General features: G+C 39.1%; 1 protein-coding gene across 7 annotated transcripts in view; it reads left to right on the top strand.

Annotated features, from left to right (window-relative positions):
* Positions 1-25,467, top strand: part of MTHFD2L (methylenetetrahydrofolate dehydrogenase (NADP+ dependent) 2 like) — a 151,396-nt gene that overhangs the window by 12,231 nt on the left and 113,698 nt on the right. For all 7 annotated transcript variants that reach the window (XM_008267752.5, XM_051819695.3, XM_051819692.3 and 4 more), the window contains 2 exons: positions 2,531-2,715; positions 3,336-3,458. In XM_008267752.5, the coding sequence (XP_008265974.1) occupies positions 2,531-2,715; positions 3,336-3,458 (308 nt within the window). The remainder of the gene's footprint in view (positions 1-2,530; positions 2,716-3,335; positions 3,459-25,467) is intronic.

The raw sequence follows: 25,467 nt of genomic DNA, 5'->3' as shown, positions 1-25,467 counted from the left end.
TTTATTCTGTCATTTAAATTCCTGTTACAAAATAAAGCAGTGGAGCAAGATTGTCAAGATCCATTCTTGTGTTGAACCGAAGAAGTGGTTTTCAAATACGTGGCCTTGTATGAGAGCCTCCAGTGGAAAATTGTTAGGCAGGTTTCCAAGCTTCAGCCCCTAGAGAGCCTAAATCATGTGTATAGTTATGTACCTACACAGTATAGAATCTAGGAGTATAGCAAGTTCAGCAATCTTCCCAGGCAATTTTGATGTATGTACACATAAACCATACATCTGAATTGCATGAGCCTGGATGAGTGCCATTGTTCCCTGGTGCCAGGCTGAAATGAAATATTCTTGATTGGGTTCTACCTAAATGTACAGAAGCCTGTTGGAAAGGGCAGTTGAGTTACCTGGAAGGGACAGCAAGTTTGCATTTAGACTTGACTGATACATATAGTGCCTGCTCCAATTAGAAAATAAAAAGTTTACAGCTACTGGAAAGAATTAATGTGCTTTAAGGACTGCCTTTCCAGCCTTTTGTCTTCTGCTTTATCCTTGTGTTCTTCTTCACAATATTTATTGACCCACAATTGGTGTTCTGTGTAAACATGTGGTACATATCATGCTTTCACCAACCCCTTCAGTAGGGAAAGGACAGGGCAGCAGGAAGCAGCAGCCATCTTCTATTTTTATTAGGTACTTTAACAAAAAAATGCATTAAGAACAACATAATTCACTGCCTCTAAGTTTGACATCAGAGAGAGCAGAAAAGCCTTCCTATATAGTATATTTTTAGTAGCTTCCCAGGGTTAGATTGTGTCTTCTATCAAAGTATAGCACTTCTTACCTACTTAAGTTTGTATAAACTGCTAGGAATTATTCTGTATAAAAGAAATATTTTTTTAAAGATTTATTTATTTGAAAGGCAAAGTTACAGAGAAACAGAGGCAGAGAGAGAGAGGTCTTCCATCTGCTGTTTTGCTCCCCAAATGGCTGCAGTGGCCAGAGCTTTACCAATCCGAAGCTAGGAGCTGGGAGCTTCTTCCAGGTCTCCCACACAGGTGCAGGGGCCCACACACTTGGGCCATCTTCTAATACTTTGCCAGGCCATAGCAAAGAACTAGATTGGAAATGAAGCTGCCAGGCCTTGAACCTTCGTCCATGTGGGATCTGGCACTGCAGGCAGCAGCTTTACCACAGCGCTGGCCCCTAAACTTTTTAAAGTTAGATATGTTGCTGTAGTGTGGGGGAGCAACTGAATCATTTGTTTACTGAGCAATTCCCTGCCACAATCAATGACAAACATGGCAAGACTGGTAACTGTTGCCATGGAATTGATCTGGGGTTGTGAACTGAAACTTTTTCTTGACTTAAAGACTTAGTATAGGCCGGCGCCACGGCTCACTAGGCTAATCCTCCACCTGTGGCGCCGACACTCCAGGTTCTAGTCCCGGTTGGGGCGCCGGTTCTGTCTCGGTTGCTCTTCTTCCAGTCCAGTTCTCTGCTGTGGCCCCAGAAGGCAGTGGAGGATGGCCCAAGCGCTTGGGCCCTGCACCCGCATGGGAGACCTGGAGGAAGCGTCTGGCTCCTGGCTTCAGATCGGCACAGCACCGGCCATAGCGGCTATTTGGGGGGTGAACCAACGGAAGGAAGACCTTTCTCTCTGTCTCTTTCTCTCACTGTCTAACTCTGCCTGTCAAAAAAAAAAAATTTTTTTTAAAAAGAGTTAGTATGGAGTTTGTAACTTCAGAGTCTCATATAGGATATACTCACAAAGAGCAAACTGATTTACCCTTAGGGTTACAATTCTGTGAGGACCATATAAGAGTAGATACAACAAGGATTACAGCTTTTAAGATGAGTGCTAGCTTTGACTTGGCTACGTTGATCTCCCTCTTCAGAAAAACAGCAGTGCTTTTAATATGGCTAATATTGTAATATCGATTGTGAATAGTGTGATAATTTAAATAGATATGTATGTGTATATGAGTGCATATAGAGATGGTGATCAGTTGCTATAACAGAATACTAGAGTGAGTGGCTTATCAAACAGAAATTCTCTTCTCATAGTTCTGAATACTGGGAATTATAGGATCAAGGCAGGAGCAAATTCAGTGTGATTGAGGGCCTGCTTGGTTCACTGTTGATCATCTTCTGTGTCTTCATGTGGTAGAGGAGATACTCTCTGGAGTATCTCATATAAGAGCATTAATCCCACTTATGAAGGCTGCATCGCCTGACCTAATCACCTCCCAAAGGTGCCACCTTCTGATACCATAACACATGAATTTTGGAGAAAGGCGAGGCTGGAGTATTCTCTCTATAGTGAATAGATTGTAATATAGAGATAAACAAAGTTGAGATCCTTCAGAAAATTAGGAATACATTTATGAACCTGAAGGGAGAGTGTCAAATATAGTTGGAAAAATCAAATTTGGGATACTCAATTGAAGAATCATAGATGTTTTGTCTTGTGCCTTAATTTATGCAGGTGAATGTTTCTGATGCTCTCTTTAGTATTACCTTTGCTGTTTATTTTCCATAGACATGAAGCTGTTATTATCTCAGGAACTGAAATGGCAAAACAAATCCAGAAAGAAATACGGCAAGATGTGGAATCCTGGGTTGCCCTTGGAAACCGAAGACCTCACCTCAGTATAATTTTAGTGGGGAATAACCCAGCAAGCCATACGTATGTCAGAAATAAGATAAGAGCTGCTTCTGCTGTAGGTAGGTATTCATTTTCGTTGTAATTGTTACTAAATTTATGTTTCTACATAAAAATGTGATTATGGTAATTATGAAGTAATAATGATCAAATAAGTGCTATTCAAATTATATATTATTACTCATGAGGTATTATTCAATGAACAAAGATTGTTAATTTCTTAGTATTTTTCTACAAATTTCTTCTTGAATCAATTCAATATAATTTCCTATCCAGTGATAAGATGTGAGAAGAATATATTACATTGAAAGGGTCTATTTTTATTGCATCTATTTTAGTCAAATAATAAATCTGGCTGGTTTATTTGCTGAACTTGGCCTAATAGTGGTGGTAGTAGAGGTATCTTTGGGGTATTCAAATCTACGAACTGTAGCTTATCTCAAATTAGTTCAAATTGTCAAGTAGGGTGCTGGGCCAAAGAATGCACGTGAGGCACAAAAGACACCTGTGCTAGTGGAGAAATCCTTCCGATGGTACATGGGTCATCACCTTCGCAGAACGGTCTTTCTTTCCAGTGTGACCGAAGCATGGGCAACCAGTCTGACACTGTGTAAGACACCTGTAATGTAAAACCACATCTTGACTAGCCAGGTAACTTTTTCTCTGTTTATTTTTCTTCCAGGTATCTGTAGTGAGCTCATTCTAAAACCTAAGGATGTTTCTCAAGAAGAACTCTTGGATATAACTGATCAATTGAACATGGACCCAAGAGTCAGTGGTATATTAGTTCAGTTACCACTACCAGGTACTTGATGCTCTTCTGTATCTCTCTTTTGGTCAGGAAAAAGGGCATTTTAAACATGGTATCATGACACTGCCAGAAATATATAAAATATGTTCAGAAGGGGATTAGCATTATACTAATAGCGGGCTTAGTAGGTGTTGGTTTTTTAATGCTTTATATTGACAGTGATGAAAAACTGAAAAATCTTTAGTCCTCATCAATAAATACACCCCTTGCTTTGTACAGTAGTGCAGCATCATAAGATTGACTGTGCAAGCTAAATCCACAGAAAATCAACTTAATAATCAATGGAGAAATATTTTTTCTGTGACATTTAGCAGTTGTTGTGAAAGCATTAAAACTTTCCTACAGGCCGGCGCCATGGCTCACTTGGCTAATTCTCCACCTGCGGCGCTGGCACCCCAGGTTCTAGTCCTAGTTTGGGCGCTGGTTCTGTCATGGTTGCTCCTCTTCCAGTCCAACTCTCTGCTGTGGCCCGGGAGTGCAGTGGAGGATGGCCCAAGTCCTTGGGCCTTGCACACGCATGGGAGACCAGGAGGAAGCACCTGGCTCCTGGCTTCAGATCGGCGCAGTGCGCCAGCCACAGTGGGCATTTGGGGGGTGAACCAACAGAAAGGAAGACCTTTCTCTCTCTCTCTCGCTGTCTCTCACTGTCTAACTCTGCCTGTCCAAAAAACAAAACAAAACAAAACAAAAAAAAACCTTTCCTACAATATAGAACATACAATGTGGAACAAGCTTCTTTTCCATGCCTTGGAAGATTGAATTATCAGACTGTTTTCTGTCTCTGAATCAGTCTCCAGCATTTTGCTCTTTGTACTTTCAATGTCACAAACTATCTCTGAGAGTTCCTTTAATGTGAAATTTTATGCACATGTCACTTCCTCTGGGGCATTGTCTTCCTTTTCATCACCATTCCTTTCTTTGGTGATGTGGATCATTTTCTCTGCTTATCTTCTCTCTCCAGGGATGGAGTGTCAACATTCCTCAGTCAGTTCTTGTTGCACAACTCCATTTACATTCAACTCAAATCTGTTAAAATGACTTTATCTTATTTTATATGTTTATCAGGCTTTTTAAAAGCATGGTTCCTACCTTCACTTCATTTTGGCCTCATTTCCTCTGTATTTGTTTTGCTGTCATTGTTTTTGAATCTTCCCATATGCAGTTTACTGCCAGCATTGTCACATTTTGTTTCTTTAATATATTTTCATCTTTGTAGACTAATCCCCTCTGTTGAGTGTCTACTTGTGTAAAATGTCATGTGGGTTTATCTGCCTGGGAGATGTGGGTATAGCACACTAAGCTATCTGTGTGTGGACTGAATAACAAGCGTGCAGTGACCAATCATTGACAATATTTGAGAGAGGTAGTATGAGTGGTCACTGATCATCATGCTCCTCTGTTAGTTACATAGTGACTTGTGGACCAAGGAGCCAACAGTTCTTATTTAACTGCTCACTGTTAACACAGCATGGTAGCTGACATATGTACTGTGTGGTTGGAGGACTGGTGTTATTTGACTAAACTGTGATTTTGAAATTCATGCATATTTGACCTGTGCAAGGCTAGGACTGCCAATATAGTGTAGGTTATAGTAGTTTTATGCAATTTTGAGTTCTGTAAGGTGTGGTCAATGAAACTTATAGGACAAGCAGAAAATAAAGCTGTATAAGGCTATTATCAGGCTTCTTTATTTAATATTTAAATTTTTTATTTGATAATATGACTTAATGTCTTACTCTATGTTATTGCTTTTTTACCTTTCTATATTTGAAAAATTCATTTTCCTACAATGTAGCTGCACTAAAAGAACCCCAATAATTTGGAAAGGATCTTAGAAGTTATCAAGGTGTCACACCCCTCAGAAAAATGTTCTGACAAACAATACAATAGAATCATCATGTTAAAATCAGTAGTGATATATCACTTAGTTCTAAGACTAGAAAAATAATTCAACAAATGCAGCACTCTGATTTCATTTCACAGGAAAGTAAGGTCTAGAGAAGATCAAGAGCTTATGAACATCACGAATCTGTCCAAAAATTTAACAGTATTTGGCAACTGTTTGGCTCATGCAAAAATAATCTCTTTTTTTGATACTGTATTTTCCCAACAATCTTAGTTTTCTCTTTTGGAAATTTCTCCCATTTATATTTTTATGACATTCAAACTGTTATATAAAACATGTCACAATATTAATTCTTAAAATGTCCATACTATCCTAAGTGATCTAAGGATTCACTGTAATTCCACTCCCAATTCTAATGGTATTTTCCCAGAAATAGGAAAAACAATCCTAAAATTCACGTGGAACCACAAAAGGCTATGAATAGCTAAAGCAAAAACTGAGCAAAAAGAACAAAGATAGAAGTGTAATACTATTCCAAAATCTACTTAAAACTATAGAAACTAAAACAGCATGGTACCAACACAAATAGACATATTGAAAAATGGAATAGAATAGAGTACCCAGGAATAAGCCCATACGCTTAAGGTCAACTGATATTCGACAAAGGTGACAAGAACACACATGGGGAAAGGACAATTTTGTCAATAGATGCTGATGGCAAAACTAGATATCCACATGTAGAAGACTGAAATTAGACTTTTTTCTCACTCCACAAAAATAACCAGCTCAAAATAGATGAAAGACTTACATGCAGACCTGCAAACTACTAATTGGGCAAAAATCAGGGGAAAACCTTGGGAAAAAATGGGGAAAACTTGGTTTGGAAAACCTGCAAAGAATTTTTAGGTGTAATCCCAAAAGAACTGGCAACAAAAAACAAAAAAAGACAAATGAATCAAACTAAAAAGCTTATTTGCAGTAAACACTCAACTGAATGAAGGGACAACCTGCAGAATGCGAGAAAACCTTTGCAAAGTATGCATCTGATGAGAGATTAATATCTAAATTGTATAAGGAACTCAAACAGCTCAATAGCAAGAAAACAAATAACCTGACTAAAAACGGGCAGAAAACTGAAAAAATATTTCTCAAAAGAAGATCTGCGAATGGCCAGCAAGTATATAAAACAAAATGCTGAACAATCCTAATCATTAGAGTATAGCAAATTAAAACCACAATGAGATATCATATCATATCTGTTATGGTGAATATATTCAAGGATATGAAAGATAACAAATGCTGGCATGAGTGTGGAGAAAAAGGGTCCTTATACATTATTGTTTTATATCCATTATGGAAAAAATATGGAGGTTCTTCAGATTTTAAATAGAATTGCCATATGATTTGTCTAGAAATCCCACTTCTGGGCATATATCTAAAAGAAATGTAACCAGTATATTGAAGGAATGTCTGTAGTCATGTTCATTGTAGCATACTCTCAATATCCAAGATATTGAATCAACTTAAGTGCTCAAGAAGAAATGAATAAAGAAAATATGGTCTGTATGCACGATGGCTTACTGTTCAGCTTTTAAAAAGAGTGAAATTCTGTCAGTTATGCCAACAGTGATTAACCTGGAATACATTATGCTAAGTGAAATAAGCCAGATACAGAAAGACAAGTATCATCTGATCTCACTTACATGTAGAATGTTAAAAAGTCAAGTTCATAGAGACTTAGAGCATAATGATGACTACCAGGGCCTGGGGACTTGTGGATGGCAAGGATTGTGAGATCACTGGTCAAAGGGTACAAAATTTCAGTTAGCATTACTTAAGTTCTGAGATCTATTATATAACATGATGACTCCAGTTAATACATATTGTAAAGTTACTTGAAAATTGCTAATAAAGTATATTTTAAATGTTCTTACTACATAAAAATATTTTATATGCTGTTAATTAGCTTGATAGCCATCCTATAATACATATTTATATATCAAAACATTTATAACACAAGAGATAATTTTTTCAGTAAAAATATTAAAATGTTAACTATTTTAATATTAATTTTTAAAATATTAATTTAAACTATATTCTATTTAATATGTCATATATTTATAGCTACATTAGATTTAGTTTGCTTTAAAATCAAATTTATATCTGTGTGATGAGAAACATTTCTCATTTGATGAATGTGTTAGCAATTTGCCACCAGATGGCAGTGGTGATCTATTTGTCCTGAAGACCAACTTACTTGAATCCTGCATTCATTTCAGAGAAGGGATTATAGTAAAAGCAAATAACTGAATGCTCTGAGAAAGGATAGTTTGCTATCTAACCAAAAAGCCAATTATATACAAAATAATAGTGGCTCACATTTATTACATTAAGCATTTATTATGCCAGGCACGTTATATTTACTAACATATTAAATCAATGCAGTAATCATTGTGCAGTAATCCTGTGGCATTGTGTATATTTTCCTGATGAGAAATTTGAGCCACAGAGACATTAAATGACTTGTACTTTAGTAGCAGAGTTGCAAGGTAATGGAGCTGGGATTTGGGTCTGGCCAGACTGGCCTGTGCCAATCCTATTGACCATTGTGCTAGCACCCTCACCCACATTGTATCAGTGTTAGCCAGTGAGTAATGTGTGCTTACTATGTGGTAGGTACTCCTTAATATGGAATACTTTGTTTAACCTTCAAAATGCCCTTATGTGGTCGGAATTGTCTTCTTCATTTTACAGATAAGGAGACAGACACAGGGAGCTTAAATGAATTGTTCAATATTACCTGATAGTAAATGGTAGAGCTAAGATCCAAACCCAGGCTGTCTCATTCCAGAGCTTGACTTTTAAATACTCCATTTTATTCATGTATTTTTTATTTGTCTGAAAAGCAGAAATACAGACATGGACAGATGGACACAGATCTCCCATCCACTGCTTCACTCCCCAAATGCCCATAACAGCTGGCCTGGGCCAGGCCAGGAGCCAGGAATTAAATGGGGATCTCCAACGTAGGTGGTGTGGGTGGCAGGAACCCAGTGACCTAAGTTGTTACCCCTGCCTGCCAGGATGCACATTAGCAGGAAGTTAAAATCTGGAGGGGAGTCAGGACTGGAAATGCAAGCACTCTGATAGAGGGTTCAGATGTCCCAAGCAGCATCAAACTCCCACCCCAGAACCCAGATATTCACCTTCAGTTTTTTTTTTTTTTATCCCCTTTGAGAATAGGAGTGAACTTGAGACTTTGAAATGTGATGATTTTGAACAGCCCTTGTCTTGACTGTTGAGGACCAGTGTTTTTGTCAGTTTTTTTTAATACTATATTGAACTCTTTAGTTAGTATAGGGTTAATCTTATGAGTATAAAGTTAAATGAAAATAGACCTTTGTAAAAAAAATAAGAATGAGACTAGGAGAGTGGGGAGGAAGAAAAGTAGGAGCATGGGCAGGAGGGAGCATGGGCAGCTGGATGGAAGTGGAGCATCTGGGTCTCGAACCAGCCCCATATGGGATGCTGGTGCCTCAGGCCAGGGTGTTCACTTGCTGCACCACAGTGCCAGCCCCCTCTCACTTAACTTTATGAGTCATTTTTCTCAGTGTAAAATAGGATTGAAAATTGACATTTTATCTAATTTATTTTGGAACATATAGTTTGTTGACTAATAGAGTCGATTAAAGTAGAAAATAATACAGTACATGTGTACTGTAACATGTGGTATAACATAATGCATTTAGATGCTCAGTTTTATACAGGTCTAAAGGTTTTCTTTTTTTTGGAACCCACTGGTTGGAATTATGTATCATCTTATGACATTGATAATATGTACACATCACTGTCTGTAATTTTCAGTTTGAATGAAATTCATCTAGAGGTTTTAAATGTCTCCCAACTTTTTTTTGTTTGACAGGCAGAGTTAGACAGTGAGAGAGAAAGAGACAGAGAGAAAGGTCTTCCTTTTTCCATTGGTTCACCCCCTAAATGGCCGCTATGGCTGGCGCGCTGCACCAATCCGAAGCCAGGAGCCAGGCACCTCCTCCTGGTCTCCTTCCTGGGCCACAGCAGAGAGCTGGACTGGAAGAGGAGCAACCGGGACAGAATCTGTCGCCCCAACCGGGACTAGAACCCGGGGTACCGGTGCCACAGGTGGAGGATTGGCCTAGTGAGCTGCAGTGCTGGCTGTCTCCCAACTTTTGTAACTGTTTTGTACTTAATTCTATTACTAATTCTTTCTCATTCCAAAGAGTCTTTTCAAAATATTCTACTTGGAAATAACATAGAAATAGCAACTGTTTTCTTTTCATACCTAGATGTCATTTGTTTATACCATTTTTACTTAATTTATATGATTTACTATCAAAGAACTGCAAATACATATTGAGAGGTAGAAAAAAATTATCTCTTCATTATCATGAACTCAAGTGATAGGATCAAGAGTGCTTTATTAACTATTCCTGTATATGTTCAACAAGCCTAGACATCAGCCTGCATGTTTTACAAAAGAAATGGAACTTCTTAGTCATTTTGATAGATTGACTATGTAGAGGACATATCTTATAGCATTGTTATGATGGACAAATGAAACAATAAGCAAATGAACAAATTAAATGATTCTAGTCAGTTATACCTCCGTTTTCTAGAAGTTGATTAATAAATCCCACTTCCGTATTGTTCCTTGATTGGAAATAGGAGTTTATCTTTCACAATTAGGACAATGTCTTGAGTAAAGGAAATTCCAAATTAGAATTATAATTCTAATATTGGAGGTTAAGTTTGCATAAGGATTAAACAGAATATTCAGACACTTTCCTTGCACCTCATTTGGGTAGAAAGCAAAGGAATGAGATAGAACTCTGTCCTATTTAATGGTACAGGGCCTATTACAGACTAAATCCCCATATATGTTCAGAAGATGTGCAGCTTTGGTCAGAGTTGGAAATACTAATATGTAATTGTGTGTCTGTAGTCACACAGCCAAGCTGTTTGTCCTACAGCTGGTCCCAAAACTAGGGTGAAATATAAACTATCAAACGTAGATGCTTCCCTACCCCTGTCTTCCCTACCCCTGTGTAGGTTCTGTTGATATCAATAATGATCATTTTGTCAAGATGAGAAAGATGTCTGTTTTTCATGTTTAATCTTTGTTTTTCAAGTGACCACTATGTTGGCTTTTTGCTTTTATTGAGTTACGTGTGTTAAACTGATACCCCACTAAAAGTTAGGTCTTTTGTGGAGAATGTATGTGTGGAAGTTGAAGAAAATTAGTATGAGAATCATTGACATTCTTTTTAAACTGAAGTAATGAAAAGTAAGTTATATTATTCACAACCTTAAATTGCACTGGAATTTTGCTATAAATAAATTCATGTTATAGTATGAGATTTGATGTATAGTATATTTAGTTTAAGAGGATTTAAAGGATATGAATTGAGCACACAAATCACCCTTTCATATGCTGATTTTATTTCATTTAGGTAAATTCCTAAGAGTGAGATGGCTGGGCTATATGGTAGGTCTACATTTAGATTTCTGAGGTATCTGTTTACTGTCTTCCACAGAGGCTGGACTAGTTTACATTTCCACAAACATTGTATTAGTGTGCCTCCCCTCCACCCCACTTTCTCACCAGCATTTGTTATTTTTGATTTCTGTATGAAAGCCATTCTAACTGGGGTGAGGTGAAACCTCTTCGTGATTTTGATTTCAATTTCCCTGATGGCTGGTAATCCGTAGCATTTTTTCATGTAACTGTAGGCCATTTGGATTTCCTCCTTTTAAAAATGTCTATTGAAGTACTTTGCCTTTTTCTTCACTGGATTATTTGCTTTGTTGTTGTTGAGTTCCTTGAGCTCTTTAAATATTCTGGATATTAATCCTTTATCACTTGCCTAGTTTGCAAATATTTTCTACCATCCTGTCAATTGCCTCTTCACTTTGGTGAGTGTTTCTTTTGTAGTGCAGAAGCTTTTCAATTTGATGTAATCCCCTTTGTCAATTTTGGTTTTGATTGCCTGTCCTTCTAGATCCTATCCAAGAAGGCTATGTGTATGCCAATGTCTTGCAGGGTTTCTCCAGTGTTCTCTAATAATTTGATGGTATCAGCTTGCAGATTTAGGTTTTTGATCCATTTTGAGTGGATTTTTGTTTAAGGTGTTAGGGGGTCTTGCTTCATACTTCTGCATGCAGAAATCTAGTTTCCCCAGTACTCTTTGTTGAAGAGACTGTCCTTGCTCCAGAGATTGACTTTAGCTCCTTTGTCAAAGGTAAGCTGGTTGTAGATGTGTAGATTGATTTCTGGAGTTTCTATTCTGTTCCACTGGTGTGTGTGTATGTGTGTGTGTGTGTGTGTGTGTGTGTGTATAGCCAGTACCAGGCTATTTTGATTATAACTGTCCTGTAGTAATTCTTGAAATCTGGTATTGTGATACCTTGGCTTTGTTTTTGATGTGTAAGCTTGCTTTAGCTATTCAGGGTCTCTTGTGTTTCCATATGAATTTCAGCATGGTTTTTTGATAGATCTGAGAATATTGTGATTGGTATTTTTATTGGGATTGCAATGAATCTGTAAATTGCTTTTGGTAGCAAATATATGAAAACAACCCAGATGCCCATCAAATGAACATTGTATAAAGAAATTATGGTGTATGTACATCATGGAATACTACACAAAGTTAAAAAAATGATATCCTGTCATTTGCAATAAAATCAATGCAACTGGAAAACTTGATACTTAGTGAAATAAACCAGTCCCAAAAAGACAAATACCAAATGTTCTCCCTGATCTGTGAGGTTTTTAGAGTACCTAAAATGTAATATATTGGAATGAAATTTACATTTTGAGCAGGAAAGAGTTAATGAATGCATTATAAGTTGTTGTTATCAAGGTCATAACTTTTATTTTGAGTGACAAGTTTGTGTAGGCCTCATTTGTTATGTAAATTAATTAATTATATTATGTTTGGACCTATATTGTGATTGTGTCAAAGCCATGAATTATAATTAATCTGATTTTTCCGTTTGAAGTTCATTCAAAGAAAAAAGCAGGTTTCAAAAGAAAATCTTTTATTACAAATCCTTTTCTATAGGGTTTGGGTATTTACATAGAAATAAAGACATCCTCACAATGTCATTTATCTACACTTGAAAACATTTCTCATAGGAATCCTTTTACCAAAGAATGTATAAGTAAGAGGAAGAAAAATGGAAAACAATTCAATTCTTTGTATATGGAGTATATTAACCATTTGATTGCTTTTTTCCTAATGTTAATAGTCTGTGGTGGAAGCTGAGTGTATCACCTGTTAATTTACACATTATTGGAATTGGTTGCTCTCTAGCCACTTATGTCTTCCCATATAACCAAATGGAAACCATCACAAGAGATTTATTTTATTTGCTGAAATGTGTAGAATTCTGTGTTTTTGAGCTGTCACTTGTATCACACACTTGTATCAGCTAACTTAAGATGATTTACTTCTCAAAATATCTTCAAATTTAGGAATTTTTTGAATGGCATTAGTTTTTTTATTTTTCATCTTTATTTCCTTCACAATGATATTGAGAATATTCAGTTGAAATGCTAGCAAAAGATTTATCAAAATCAAAAGGCCCTTTAAAAATTAATTGGTTTTTATAGAAATACATTTAAAAGATGTTACTTCATACCTCGTTGGTCAATATATATATTTACCCAGAATCCAATTTGTATATTCATTTAAATCTGTGCTGGGAATGGGATTGTTAGAAAACAATTTGAGGCACAGGTGCCTAGTGCAGTGGCTAGGTTGCACTTGGGACACCTGCATCCTATATTGCAGTGCTAGGGTCTGAATCCCTGCTCTGCTTCTCATTCTGGCTTCCTGCTAATGCACACCCTGGTAGGCAGCAGGTGATGGGGGGCTCCAGTGATTGTGTCTCAATTGCCATGTGGGAGACTGGGTTGAGTTCCCAGCTTCTGCCCAGACCCAGATGTTGTGGGCATTTGGATAGTGAACCAGCAGATCAGGGAGATTCCATCTCTTTCTTTCTGCTTAGGAAATAAAAAAAAAAGTTGAAGAAACCATTTGAAACTAAATCACTGTCCTTGAGGAGTTTGCAAACAAGATCACCAAAATGCAGCATCTCTCTCTCTCTCTCTCTCTTTTTCTGTGTATTTAAAAGAAGCTCATTAGAATAGACATGCTCACTCATCTGAGTTTTCTTCCATGGAAGATACACCTTTTCCAGTTTAGTACTGTATATTTGCCAGAAGTCACTATGTATATCTCCCAGGAAACCAAAGACTTAATCATAAAAGGTATCTTCAACACTGCTTCTGAAGAATAAGAGAATTTAGAATTTCCTTATACTTTTCAGCTGACTGCAGAGAATCATATAGAGCAAAGATAGCCCTATTAACTTTCCTTTTTTAATAGCCTGTGAAGTAAGGCTGTCTTGGGACATCCTGTGGCTGCAGGAGAGGGAGATTTGAGAAGGGTGGAGAGCCAGAACTGCCCACCGTGGCAAGGAGAATGAATCCCTCCGTCTGCAGCACAGGCTCTACTGTGTCCTTAGATTTGGAGGAGGAGGAGCTTGGTGAGGTTAGAGTCTCTTTCCATTCCTTGTTCTCCTCTCCTTGATGATGAAACAATTCTTAAATGATATTGGGCCAATAGTAGACAGCTGATACATATTTTCTCTCAAAACTTTGATGTAGAATCCAGAGTATGTAATTTAAATATTGGTGTGAGAACAGTGAACACAATTCCCAGAAGTATCCTCTCATTTACTTCTAGAAAAAGTTATTGTATTAAAAGTCTATAGCTAAATAGTTTAAGTGATATTTATTTTATTATAATGTAAATTCTATGGGACAAGAATTTTGTCTGTCTGGCTCACTTATATTTCCTAAATTCCTACTGGGCATATGTTAGATAACTTGGTAAATACTTGTTGAGTGAACAAATTAATGAATTTTCAAGGGTTTCATACATATACCCAGGCTGTGTACTTTAACCCATTAGCATAAATCTTTGCCAGGGATCTTTAATTTTTCAAGTTCTAAAACGAAGAAATGAATGAAAAGCAACAAACATTATTTTTTTATCTTGAATTTCTATTAGAAAACTAAATACTGCCACATATTCAATAATACAGATACAGATATCAACACAGCAAGATTTTAATGAAACTTGAATTTGGTTTTTATGTTTTTAGATGTTTTAAATAATATTTTAAAATTATCAGAGAATATAGATAGATATCTGTGCATGTATGTGTGTGCCTTAGCCTGTTCTTCTAATTGCTCCCACGTTTCTTTCATTTTGTCTCCATTTCTTCACCTATATATTAAATGTAATATTCGTAGTAACCATTTATTCAATAAGTAATTATTGAGTGTGTATATATTCCAAGCACTTTCTTAGTGTTAGGGATACTTTAGTGAAAAATGTGACATAAGTTTCTGTACTTATAAAGAAGTAAGGGAGACAAGCAATAATAAATAAATATAACAGCTATTCTGTTTATTAGAAGTTGATACACTGTGGGAAAAAAGAAAATGTAGATTGTAAGATGACCCAAGATGATGGAGAACAGGTTGCATTTTTGCATCACTCTTCCAATATTTTATAATGAAAAATTTTACATATATGGAAAAATTTAAAGAATGGTATAGTGAATACTCATATGACCTCAATCTAGATTCTATAGTTATAACATTTTTCTATTTTTGCTTTGTTACACATCTATCCATCTTTTCATCTATCATTACCCTTATTTTTGAAGCATTTAAAGATAGGAACACTTAGTGAACTTCTAAAACTTCAGTGTGCATATCATTAACTATAGTTTAATCTTTGTATTGTTTTGGGAAATTTATTTGATTTGAAATATACACAATCCATATGTTTTGAAAAATGTTAACTCCCATGTAGCCTAAACCTCCATCAAAATATGAAACATTTTAATAATATGAGTTTCCCTAGGTCCCTTGCTTGCAGTTCCTATTTGTACCTTTTCAACTCACCTTTAGGTAAACACTGTCCTGAGTTTATGTGTGTTTTGCCCATTTGAATATTTCCTTTGCTGATTATGTATTTAGCCCATTTTAAACAATTAAGTTGTCTATCTTTTAATGGTTGAGCTTTAAGGGTTCCCTGTATATCTGAGTAAAAGTTCTTTTTCAGATATAAGTTTTGCTAATATATTCCTCTCAGTCTTTGATTTATATCAATTTGATTTATATCAATTTTTTTCTTTTATTTCATTTTTATATTAATTTTAATAGATTTAATATTATACATAAAAGTCTAAGAACATAGTGATATCCCCTTTCTCCCTTTTTCCCATCCTCCTTCTTTATACTTTTCTGTCTTCTTTTTTTGGTATTTGAGATAACATTTTAAATTTAGATTACAATAAAAAGGCTTAAAACTTCACTGAATAAGAAGTTTAGTAAAAAGCAAAATAGTTTAGTGGGAATATACACAATGGCTATAAACAATAATTGAATGGAAAAATGACCATTTCACCCGTATACAGGGTTTTTGGTCAATTATTCCTAATTTCTTTCAATTAAATAGAACCAATGAAAATGTAACATTAAATATTTACTGTGTGGTTACAAGATAATAGTTAATTTATATTTTAAGCCATTTCCTCTCAACAGTTTATGCAGAGGAATAATTTTATGCAGAGTGTAATACAAATAATTACACATAACATTTTTGTACTTCGTTACCAGAGATCAGGGAAAATACATGGTCTTTGTCTTTTCGGGGCTGGCTGATATCACTAAGTATAATGGCTTCTGGTTACATCCATTTTGTTGTGAAAGAGAATTTCATTCTTTTTTATGGCTGAGTAATAATCCATAGTGTATTTATACTGCATTTCCTTTATCCAGTCATCAGTTGTTGGGCTTGTGAGTTGACTCCATATCTTAGCTATTTTTGAATTGAGCTGCAATAAACATTAGGGTACAGATAACTCATATGCTGATTTCATTTCCTTTGGGTAAATTCCCAGGAGTGGGATTGCTGAGTCATATGGCAGATGTAGTTTCAGATTTCTGGGGAACCTCCATACTATCTTCCACAATGGCTGTGTTAGCTTGCATGCTCACCAACAGTGATTTGGGGGATCTTTTTCCCCACATCCTCACCAGCATTTGTTGTTTTCTATTTCTGTATGAGAGCCATTCTAACTGGGGTGAGGTGAGGTTTTACTGTGGTTTTTTATTTGCATATCCCTGATGGCTAGTGATCCTGAGCATTTTTTCATTTGTATGTTGGCCATTAGAATTTCATCTTCTAGGGGTTGGGGTTGTGGCATGGTGGGTAAAGCAGTGGCTTTACCTGCAGTGCCAGCATCCCATATGGATGCCAGTTTGAGTCCTGGCTGCTCCATTTCTGATCCAGCTCTCTGCTATGGCCTGGGAAAGCAGTAGAAGATGGCCCAAGTGGTTTGGCCCCTGCAGCAACATAGGAGACCCAGAAGAAGCTGTCGCTCCCCATCTTCGTGCAGGAACGACACAGGACCCTGCGCTGTTCTTTTGTCTGCTCGGCCCTCCCCGGGTTTGCTGCTGGTTCTTCCCGGGTTGGCTACCGTCCCTTCCACCTCCATGGAAGGGTGGTTCCCCCTAGCCACCTTCCCCACTTCCGCGGGGGAGCGGCACACCGCCGGCCGGCTCTCTCGGGGGCTGCACAGGTGTTCCCCTTAGATGTTCCTGGTGCATGTTGTCTCTCTCCTCCTTTATAGTCCTCTTCCACCAATCCCAACTCGGCTGCCCACACGCCGAGTACGCTGCTCTCCTCCAATCAGGAGCAGGATCAGCTCCTGGAGGTCATCACTCAAGTTGGCAAGAGGCAGCTGCATAGAAGCTGTTTTCTCCTCTCCCAGCGCCATATTGTGGGAGAGCAGATGCGTAGAATAAGTCTTAATTCCAGTAACTTAGTCTAGTCCGAGTTGCTCCCAGTTGCTCCCCACAGATCCCCCTTTCTTTTTATTTTTGGCGTTGATACGCGCCTGTCTTCGGTGCCCCGCGGCACACACTCTGCTCTGCTTGCTAGAGTTGCCCACAGGTGCTTACAAGTCCTATCAATCAGGCAAACCGAATCCGGGTCCTCTCTTCGCCATGTTGTGAGGAGGTTTTTAGGCGCTGATGCGTGCCTGAGTTCGGTGCCCTGCAGCGCATGCTCTGCTCTGCTAGAACTGCATGCAGGTGCTTACAAGCCCTATTAGGCAAACCGAATCCAAGCCTTCTCATTGCCGTATTGTGGGGAGACTTATTGGTGTTGATTCATGCCTATCTTCGGTGACCTGCAGCTCATACTCTGGTCGAGCTGCCTGCTGGTGCTTACCGCCTTACTAATCAGGCAGACCGAATCCAAGCCTTCTCATTGCAGTATTGTGGGGAGACTTATTGATGTTAATTCGTGCCTGTCTTCGGTGACCTGCGGCGCATAAGCTGCTAGCCGCCCGCAGGTGCTCACCACCTCCCTAATCAGGCAGACCGAATCCAAGCTCTCTCATTGCCATGTTGTGGGGAGGCCTTATTTTTCTCTATTTCCCTATCTCCGGGCATTCCTATTTCTCCTATTTTACTTCTATCTACCAGCATTCCTATTTCTCTCATTTTACTTCTAAACTTCTGTTTCTCTTATCCCTGCGGCTTCCTGGCGCCTGCCCCGAGGCTGCTTCTCGGCGGCTTACCAGCTCTGAGCCGCTTCAGCCCGCGCTTCTCTCTTCTGCGCAGCTTTCTGGCTTCGCGCGCCCGCACCACGGCCTCGCACTAGCCCAGCGTTCCCTATCTACTTGTGCCCCGCACGCTCTCTCTGCGCGCAGCAGCCTCCGCGAGTCACACAGCCCCAGCTCACGTTTCCGCCACTAGCATTCAATCCAAGTTCCCCGGGCTAACCTGGCGAATTCAACCTAGCCCACGCTTCCGCCTCACGGTTTAACTTTTTGCCTTTTGCTCCCCGGGCTGACTTAAAGAATTCCAAGCTGGCTTACGTTTCCGCCTCGGCCTTCCCCCTGCGGCTTCAATTTCCCTAACATTTTTCTCTACCTGGTATATTTCCCTAAGTTTTCTTCCAACAATATTCCTCCCTCATTTCTCCTGGCTTCTCCCCACAGTCCGTATCCGAGTCTGTTTGTTCTAGCTTTCACTTTCGCTTTCGACCTTAGAGATTTCTCCCAGCTTCCCCCCATAGTCCGTATCTGAGTCTATGCCTAGGCTTTCGATAGCTTCTTCTGGCACCTTTTTCGTCCGGCTTTTCCCTAGGCTCTTTGCTAGTCTCTCTCTCCGGTATTTTCCACTTCTTCCCGTTTCTTTCCTCCTAGGTTTGCTATCCGAGTCACGGCACCATTATGTTGCTCCCCGTCTTCGTGGAGGAACGACACAGGACCCTGCGCTGTTCTTTTGTCTGCTCGGCCCTCCCCGGGTTTGCTGCTGGTTCTTCCCGGGTTGGCTACCGTCCCTTCCACCTCCGTGGAAGGGTGGTTCCCCCTAGCCACCTTCCCCACTTCCGCGGGGGAGCGGCACACCGCCGGCCGGCTCTCTCGGGGGCTGCACAGGTGTTCCTTCAGATAGATGTTCCCCTTAGATGTTCCTGGTGCATGTTGTCTCTCTCCTCCTTTATAGTCCTCTTCCACCAATCCCAACTCGGCTGCCCACACGCCGAGTACGCTGCTCTCCTCCAATCAGGAGCAGGATCAGCTCCTGGAGGTCATCACTCAAGTTGGCAAGAGGCAGCTGTGTAGAAGCTGTTTTCTCCTCTCCCAGCGCCATATTGTGGGAGAGCAGATGCATAGAATAAGTCTTAATTCCAGTAACTTAGTCTAGTCTGAGTTGCTCCCAGTTGCTCCCCACAGAAGCCCCTGGCTCCTGGCATCGGATGGGCTCAGCTCTGGCCATCATGGACATTTGGAGAAGGAACCAGCAGATGGAAGACTTCTCCCTCTCTTTCTGTATCTGCCTTTCTGTAACTCTCTGCCTTTCAAATAATAAATAAATAAATCTGTAAAAAAATTTCATCTTTTGAAAAATGCCTGTTTTTCCTATTTTTTTGTTAGTTGGGCCAATGGCTTAACAATTTTATTTTTTCCAAAAAACAGCTCTTCATTTCACTGATCTTTTGTATTTTTTGTTTCAATTTTATTTATTTCTTCTCTAATTTTAATTATTTCTTTCTCTCCTACTAATATTGGATTTGGTTTGTTGTTGTTTTTCTATGCCTTTGAGATTTATTGGCAGCCCATTAATTTAGTACCTTTCCAGTTTCTTCATGCAGGCACCAATTGCTGTAAACTTCCTTCTTAACCCTGCTTTTGCTGTATCCCATATGTTTTGATATGATGTGTTGTCTTCATAGGCTTTCAGAAATTTTTTTACTTCTCTTGATTTCTTTTATGACCCACTGTTCATTCAGGAGCATGTTGTTCAGTGTCCATGTGTTTGCATGTGTTCTAGACATTCTTGAGTTACTGATTTCCAGCTTCAATCCATTGTGGGCAGAGAAGATACATGATATGATTTGGATATTTTTGAATTTTTTGAGACTTGCTTTGTGGCCTATCATCTGGTCTATCCTAGAGAAAGTTCCATGTGCTGATGAGAAGAATGTGTATTCTGCAACTGTGTGATGAAAAGTTCAGTAGATATGTTAGGTCCATTTGATCCATAGGGGTGATTAGCTCTGTTGTTTTTGGTTGATTTTCTGTCTAGTTGATCTGTCCATTAATGAAACTGGGGTGTTGACCTCCCCCTTTACTATTGTATTGAAGTCTATGTCTCCCTTTAGATCCATTAACATTTCCTTTAAACAGTCAGGTGCCCTGTAATTGGGTACATATGCATTTATTATAGTTGCATCTTCCTGTTGAATTGATCCCTTAATCATTACATAGAGCCCATTTTTGTCTTGTTTAACAGGTTTTTTTTTAAGATTAATTTATTTATTTGAAAGTCAGAGTTACACACAGAGAGAAGGAGAGGCAGAGAGAGAGAAGTCTTCCATCTGCTGGTTCACTCCCTAATTGGCTGCAACAGCCAGAGCTGCACGCTGATCTGAACCCAGAAGCCAAGGGCTTCTTCTGGGTTTCCCATGTGGGTGCAGGGGCCCAAGGACTTGGGCCATCTTCTACTGCTTTCCCAGGCCGTAGGAGAGAGCTGGATTGAAAATGGAGCAGTCAGGACTCATATGGGATGCCGACATTGCAGGCGGCGGCTTTACCTGCTATGCTACAGTGCTGTTGTTTAATAGTTTTTGTGTTAAAGTATTTTCTTTGATGTTAGGATAGCCATACTTTCCCTTTTTTGCTTTCCATTAGCTTGGAATATCTTTTTTCCATCTTTTCACTTTCAGTATCTTTGCTGGTGAGGTGTGTTTATTATAAGCAGCAATAATCTGTTCAGCCAGTCTTTATCTTTTAACTGGAAAGTTGAGGCCATTACTTTGAAGGTTACGATTGATAAATAATGACTTGGTTCTCCCATCTTCCCATAAATATTCCTACTGTTTTCTTCAGATTTCTTTTGTATTCTTACTGGGAGATTTTCTACCTTCACATCCTTTCATAGGATTACTATCATTCTGTATTTCTGTGTTTAGCACATCCTTAAACATCTTTTGTAAGGCTGATTGAGTGGTAATGAATTCTTTCAACTTATGTTTGTTATGGAAGGTCTTTATTTCACCTTCATTCATAAATGAAAGCTTTTCAGGGTACAGTATTCTGGGTTGACAGCTTTTTCTTTTAAGACTTTGACTATGTCTCTCCATTCTCTCCTAGCCTATAGGGTTACTTATGGGAAGTCAGTTGTGAGTCTAATTGGAGATCATCTGAAGGTAATTGGAGTTTCTCTGGCATACATCTTAGAATCTTTTCTTTATGTTTTACTGTTGAAAGTTTTACTACTATGTATTGTGATGAATGTTTTCTGATCATGTCTATTAGGAGTTCTGTATACTTCCTCTACATGGACAACCCTTTCTTTCTCCAAACTAGGGAAAATTTATGTAATTATTTCACCGATTAGGCCTTCTAATCTATTCTCTCATTCCACACCTTCATGAACTCCCAAGACTCGTATGTTTTATTGGGTCATTTGATAATTTCTCATAAATATCAAACTTTTTTTTTTTTTTTGACAGGCAGAGTTAGACAGTGAGAGAGAGAGAGACAAGTCTTCTTTTTCTGTTGGTTCACCCCCAAAGTGGCTGCTATGGCCAGTGCGTTGCGGCTGGCGCGCTGTGCTGATCTGAAGCCAGGAGCCAGGTACTTCCTCCTGGTTTCCCATGTGGGTGCAGAGCCCAAGGACCTGGGCCATCCTCCACTGCCTTTTCGGGCCACAGCAGAGAGCTGGACTGCAAGAGGAGCAACCGGGACAGAATCCATCCGGCACTCCAACCTGTATTAGAACCCGGAGTGCCGGCGCTGCAGGCGGAGGATTAGCCTATTGAGCTGTGGCGCTGCCACAAACGTTTTTAATTTTCTGATTTCTTTCTCTCTCTCTCTCTTTCATTTTTTTTTTTTTGTCTGACTAAAAAATTCCCAAAGATTTGTCTTTTAGCTTGGATATTCTTTCTTTTGCTTCATCAAATCTGTTGTTGAGGCTTTCTACCACAATTTTTTTTGTTTAATCTATTTGATTCTTCATTTATAATATTTCATTTTTATTTCTCTTTAAAATATTAATTTCATGTGAAAAATTTCATTAGTGTCATATATGAGTTTTTTAATTTGAGGATTTGTTTCTGATTGCTTCTGAATAATCCTATGATTAATCTTTAGAATTCCATTTCAGCCATTTCATCAATCTCTTCATCTTCACATTGTAATATTAAAGTGTTATTGTGCTCCTTTGGGGGCATCATGTTGTCTTCCTTATTCTTTTATTTTTTTTATTTATTTTTATATTTATTTTTTATTTAGTAAATATAAATTTTCAAAGTACAGTTAATGGATTACAATGGCTCCCCCCCCATAATTTCCCTCCCACTCACACCCCTCCCATCTCCCGCTCCCTCTCCCATTCCATTCACATCAAGATTCATTTTCAATTCTCTTTATATACAGAAGATCAATTCAGTATATATTCAGTAAAGATTTCATCAGTTTGCTCCCACACAGAAACACAAAGTGTAAAATACTGTTTCAGTACTAGTTATAGCATTACTTCACATTGGACAACACACTAAGGACAGAACCCACATGAGAAGTAAGTACACAATGACTCCTGTTGTTGACTTAACAATTTGACACTCTTGTTTTGGCGTCAGTAATCTCCCTTGGCTCTAGTCATGAGTTGCCAAGGCTATGGAAGCCTTTTGAGTTCGCCGACTTCGATCTTATTCTGACAGGGTCATAGTCAAAGTGGAAGTTCTCTCCTCCCTTCAGAGAAGGTACCTCCTTCTTTGATGGCCCGTTCTTTCTACTGGGATCTCACTCGCAGAGATCTTCCATTTAGGTCTTCCTTTTTTTTTCCCCCACGGTGTCTTGGCTTTCCATGCCCAAAATACTCTCGTGGGCTCTTCAGCCATATCCGAATGCCTTAAGGGCTGATTCTGAGGCCAGAGTGCTATTTAGGACATCTGCCATTCTATGAGTATACTGTGTATCCCGCTTCCCGTGATGGATCATTCTCTCCCTTTTTGATTCTATCAGCCAGTATTAGCAGACACTAGACTTGTTTGTGTGATCCCTTTGACTCTCAGACCCATCAGTGTGATCAATTGTGAACTGAAATTGATCACTTGGACTAGTGAGATGGCATTGGTACATGCCACCTTGATGGGATTGTATTGGGATCCCTTGGCATGATTCTAACTCCACCATTTGGGGCAAGTCCGATTGAGCATGTCCTGTGGGGAGCAACTCGGACTAGACTAAGTTACTGGAATTAAGACTTATTCTATGCATCTGCTCTCCCACAATATGGCGCTGGGAGAGGAGGAAACAGCTTCTACACAGCTGCCTCCAGTTCAACCTATAAACTGTAGGACCTGCTCCTGATTGGAGGAGAGCAGCGTACTCGGCGTGTGGGTAGCAGAGTTGGGATTGGTGGAAGAGGACTATAAAGGAGGAGAGAGACAACATGCACCAGGAACATCTAAGGGGAACACCTGTGCAGCCCCCGAGAGAGCCGGCCGGCAGTGTGCCGCTCCCCCGCGGAAGTGGGGAAGGTGGCAGGGGGAACCGCCCTTCCACAGAGGTGGAAGGGACGGTAGCCAACCCGGGAAGAACCAGCAGCAAACCCGGGGAGGGCCGAGCAGACAAAAGAACAGCGCAGGGTCCTGTGTCGTTCCTCCACGAAGAGGGGGAGCGACAATGTCCCAAATTGTACATCTCCTCCCTCTCTTATTCCCACTGTTATATTTAACAGGGATCACTTTTCAGTTAAAATTTAAACGCCTAAGAATAATTGTGTGTTAATCACAGAGTTCAACCAATAGTGCTAGAACAAAACAAAGAGAAAATACTAAAATGGATAAAGTATTAGATTGTACATCAACAGTCAGGACAAGAACTGATCAAGTCACTGTTTCTCATAGTGTCCATTTCCTTTAGCAGGTTTCCCCTTTGGTGCTCAGTTAGTTGTCACCGATCAGGGAGAACATATGATATTTGTCCCTTTGGGACTGGCTTAATTCACTCAGCATTATGTGTTCCAAATTCCTCCATCTTGTTGCAAATGACCGGGTTTCATTGTTTTTGACTGTTGTATAGTATTCTATAGAGTACATGTCCCATAATTTCTTTATCCAGTCTACTGTTGATGGGCATTTGGGTTGGTTCCAGGTCTTAGCTATTGTGAATTGAGCTGTAATAAACATTAATGTGCAGACAGCTTGTTTGCCAATTTAATTTCCTTTGGGTAAATTCCAAGGAGTGGGATGGCTGGGTTGAATGCTAGGGTTATATTCAGGTTTCTGAGGAATCTCCAGACTGACTTCCATAGTGACTTAACCAATTTGCATTCCCACCAACAGTGGGTTAGTGTCCCTTTTTCCCCACATCCCCTCCAGCATCTGTTGTTGGTAGATTTCTGAATGTGAGCCATTCTAACCGGGGTGAGGTGAAACCTCATTGTGGTTTTGATTTGCATTTCCCTGATTGCTAGTGATCTTGAACATTTTTTCATGTGTCTGTTGGCCATTTGGATTTCCTCTTTTGAAAAATGTCTATTGAGGTCCTTGGCCCGTCTCTTAAGTGGGTTGTTTGTTTTGTTTTTGTGGAGTTTCTTGATTTCTTTTTAGATTCTTGTTATCAACCCTTTATCAGTTGCATAGTTTGCAAATTTTTTTACCATTCTGTTGGTTGCCTCTTCACTTTCCTGACTGTTTCTTTTGAAGTACAGAAACTTCTCAATTTGATGCAATCCCAAATGTTAATTTTGGCTTTGACTGCCTGTGCTTCTGGGGTATTTTCCAAGAAGTCTTTGCCAGTACCTATATCTTGCAGAGTTTCTCCAATGCTCTCTAATAATTTGATGGTGTCGGGTCGTAGATTTAAGTCTTTAATCCATGTTGAGTGAATTTTTGTGTAAGGTGAAAGGTAGGGGTCTTGCTTCATGATTCTGCACGTGGAAATCCAATTTTCCCAGCATCATTTATTGAATAGACTGTCCTTACTCCAGGGATTGGTTTTGGATCCTTGATCAAATATAGGTTGGCTGTAGATGTTTGGATTGATTTCTGGTGTTTCAATTCTGTTCCATTGGTCTATCCATCTGTTTCTGTACCAGTACCATGCTGTTTTGATAACAACTGCCCTGTAGTATGTCCTGAAATCTGGTATTGTGATGCCTCTGGCTTTGTTTTTTTGTACAAGATTGCTTTAGCTATTCGAGGTCCCCTGTGTCTCCATATGAATTTCAGCATCATTTTTTCAAGGTCTGAGAAGAATGTTTTCGGTATTTTGATTGGTGTTGCATTGAATCTCTAAATTGCTTTTGGGAGAATGGACATTTAAAGATTTTATTTATTTATTTGAAAGTTAGAGTTACAAACAGTGAGAAGGAGAGACAGAGAGAAAGGTCTTCCATCTGCTGGTTCACTCCCCAAATGGCTGCAATAGCTGGAGCTGCACCGATCCGAATACAGGAGCCAGGAGCTTCTTCCAGTTCTCCCACACAGGTGCAGGGTTGCAAGGACTTTGCCA

Source organism: Oryctolagus cuniculus, chromosome 8 (assembly GCF_051225735.1).
Source record: "Oryctolagus cuniculus isolate XC-2025 breed Fujian yellow rabbit chromosome 8, ASM5122573v1, whole genome shotgun sequence".
NCBI classification, from domain to species: domain Eukaryota; kingdom Metazoa; phylum Chordata; class Mammalia; order Lagomorpha; family Leporidae; genus Oryctolagus; species Oryctolagus cuniculus.
The sequence above is the reverse complement of the archived record's forward strand: the minus strand, read 5'-3'. Positions and strand labels throughout refer to the sequence as shown.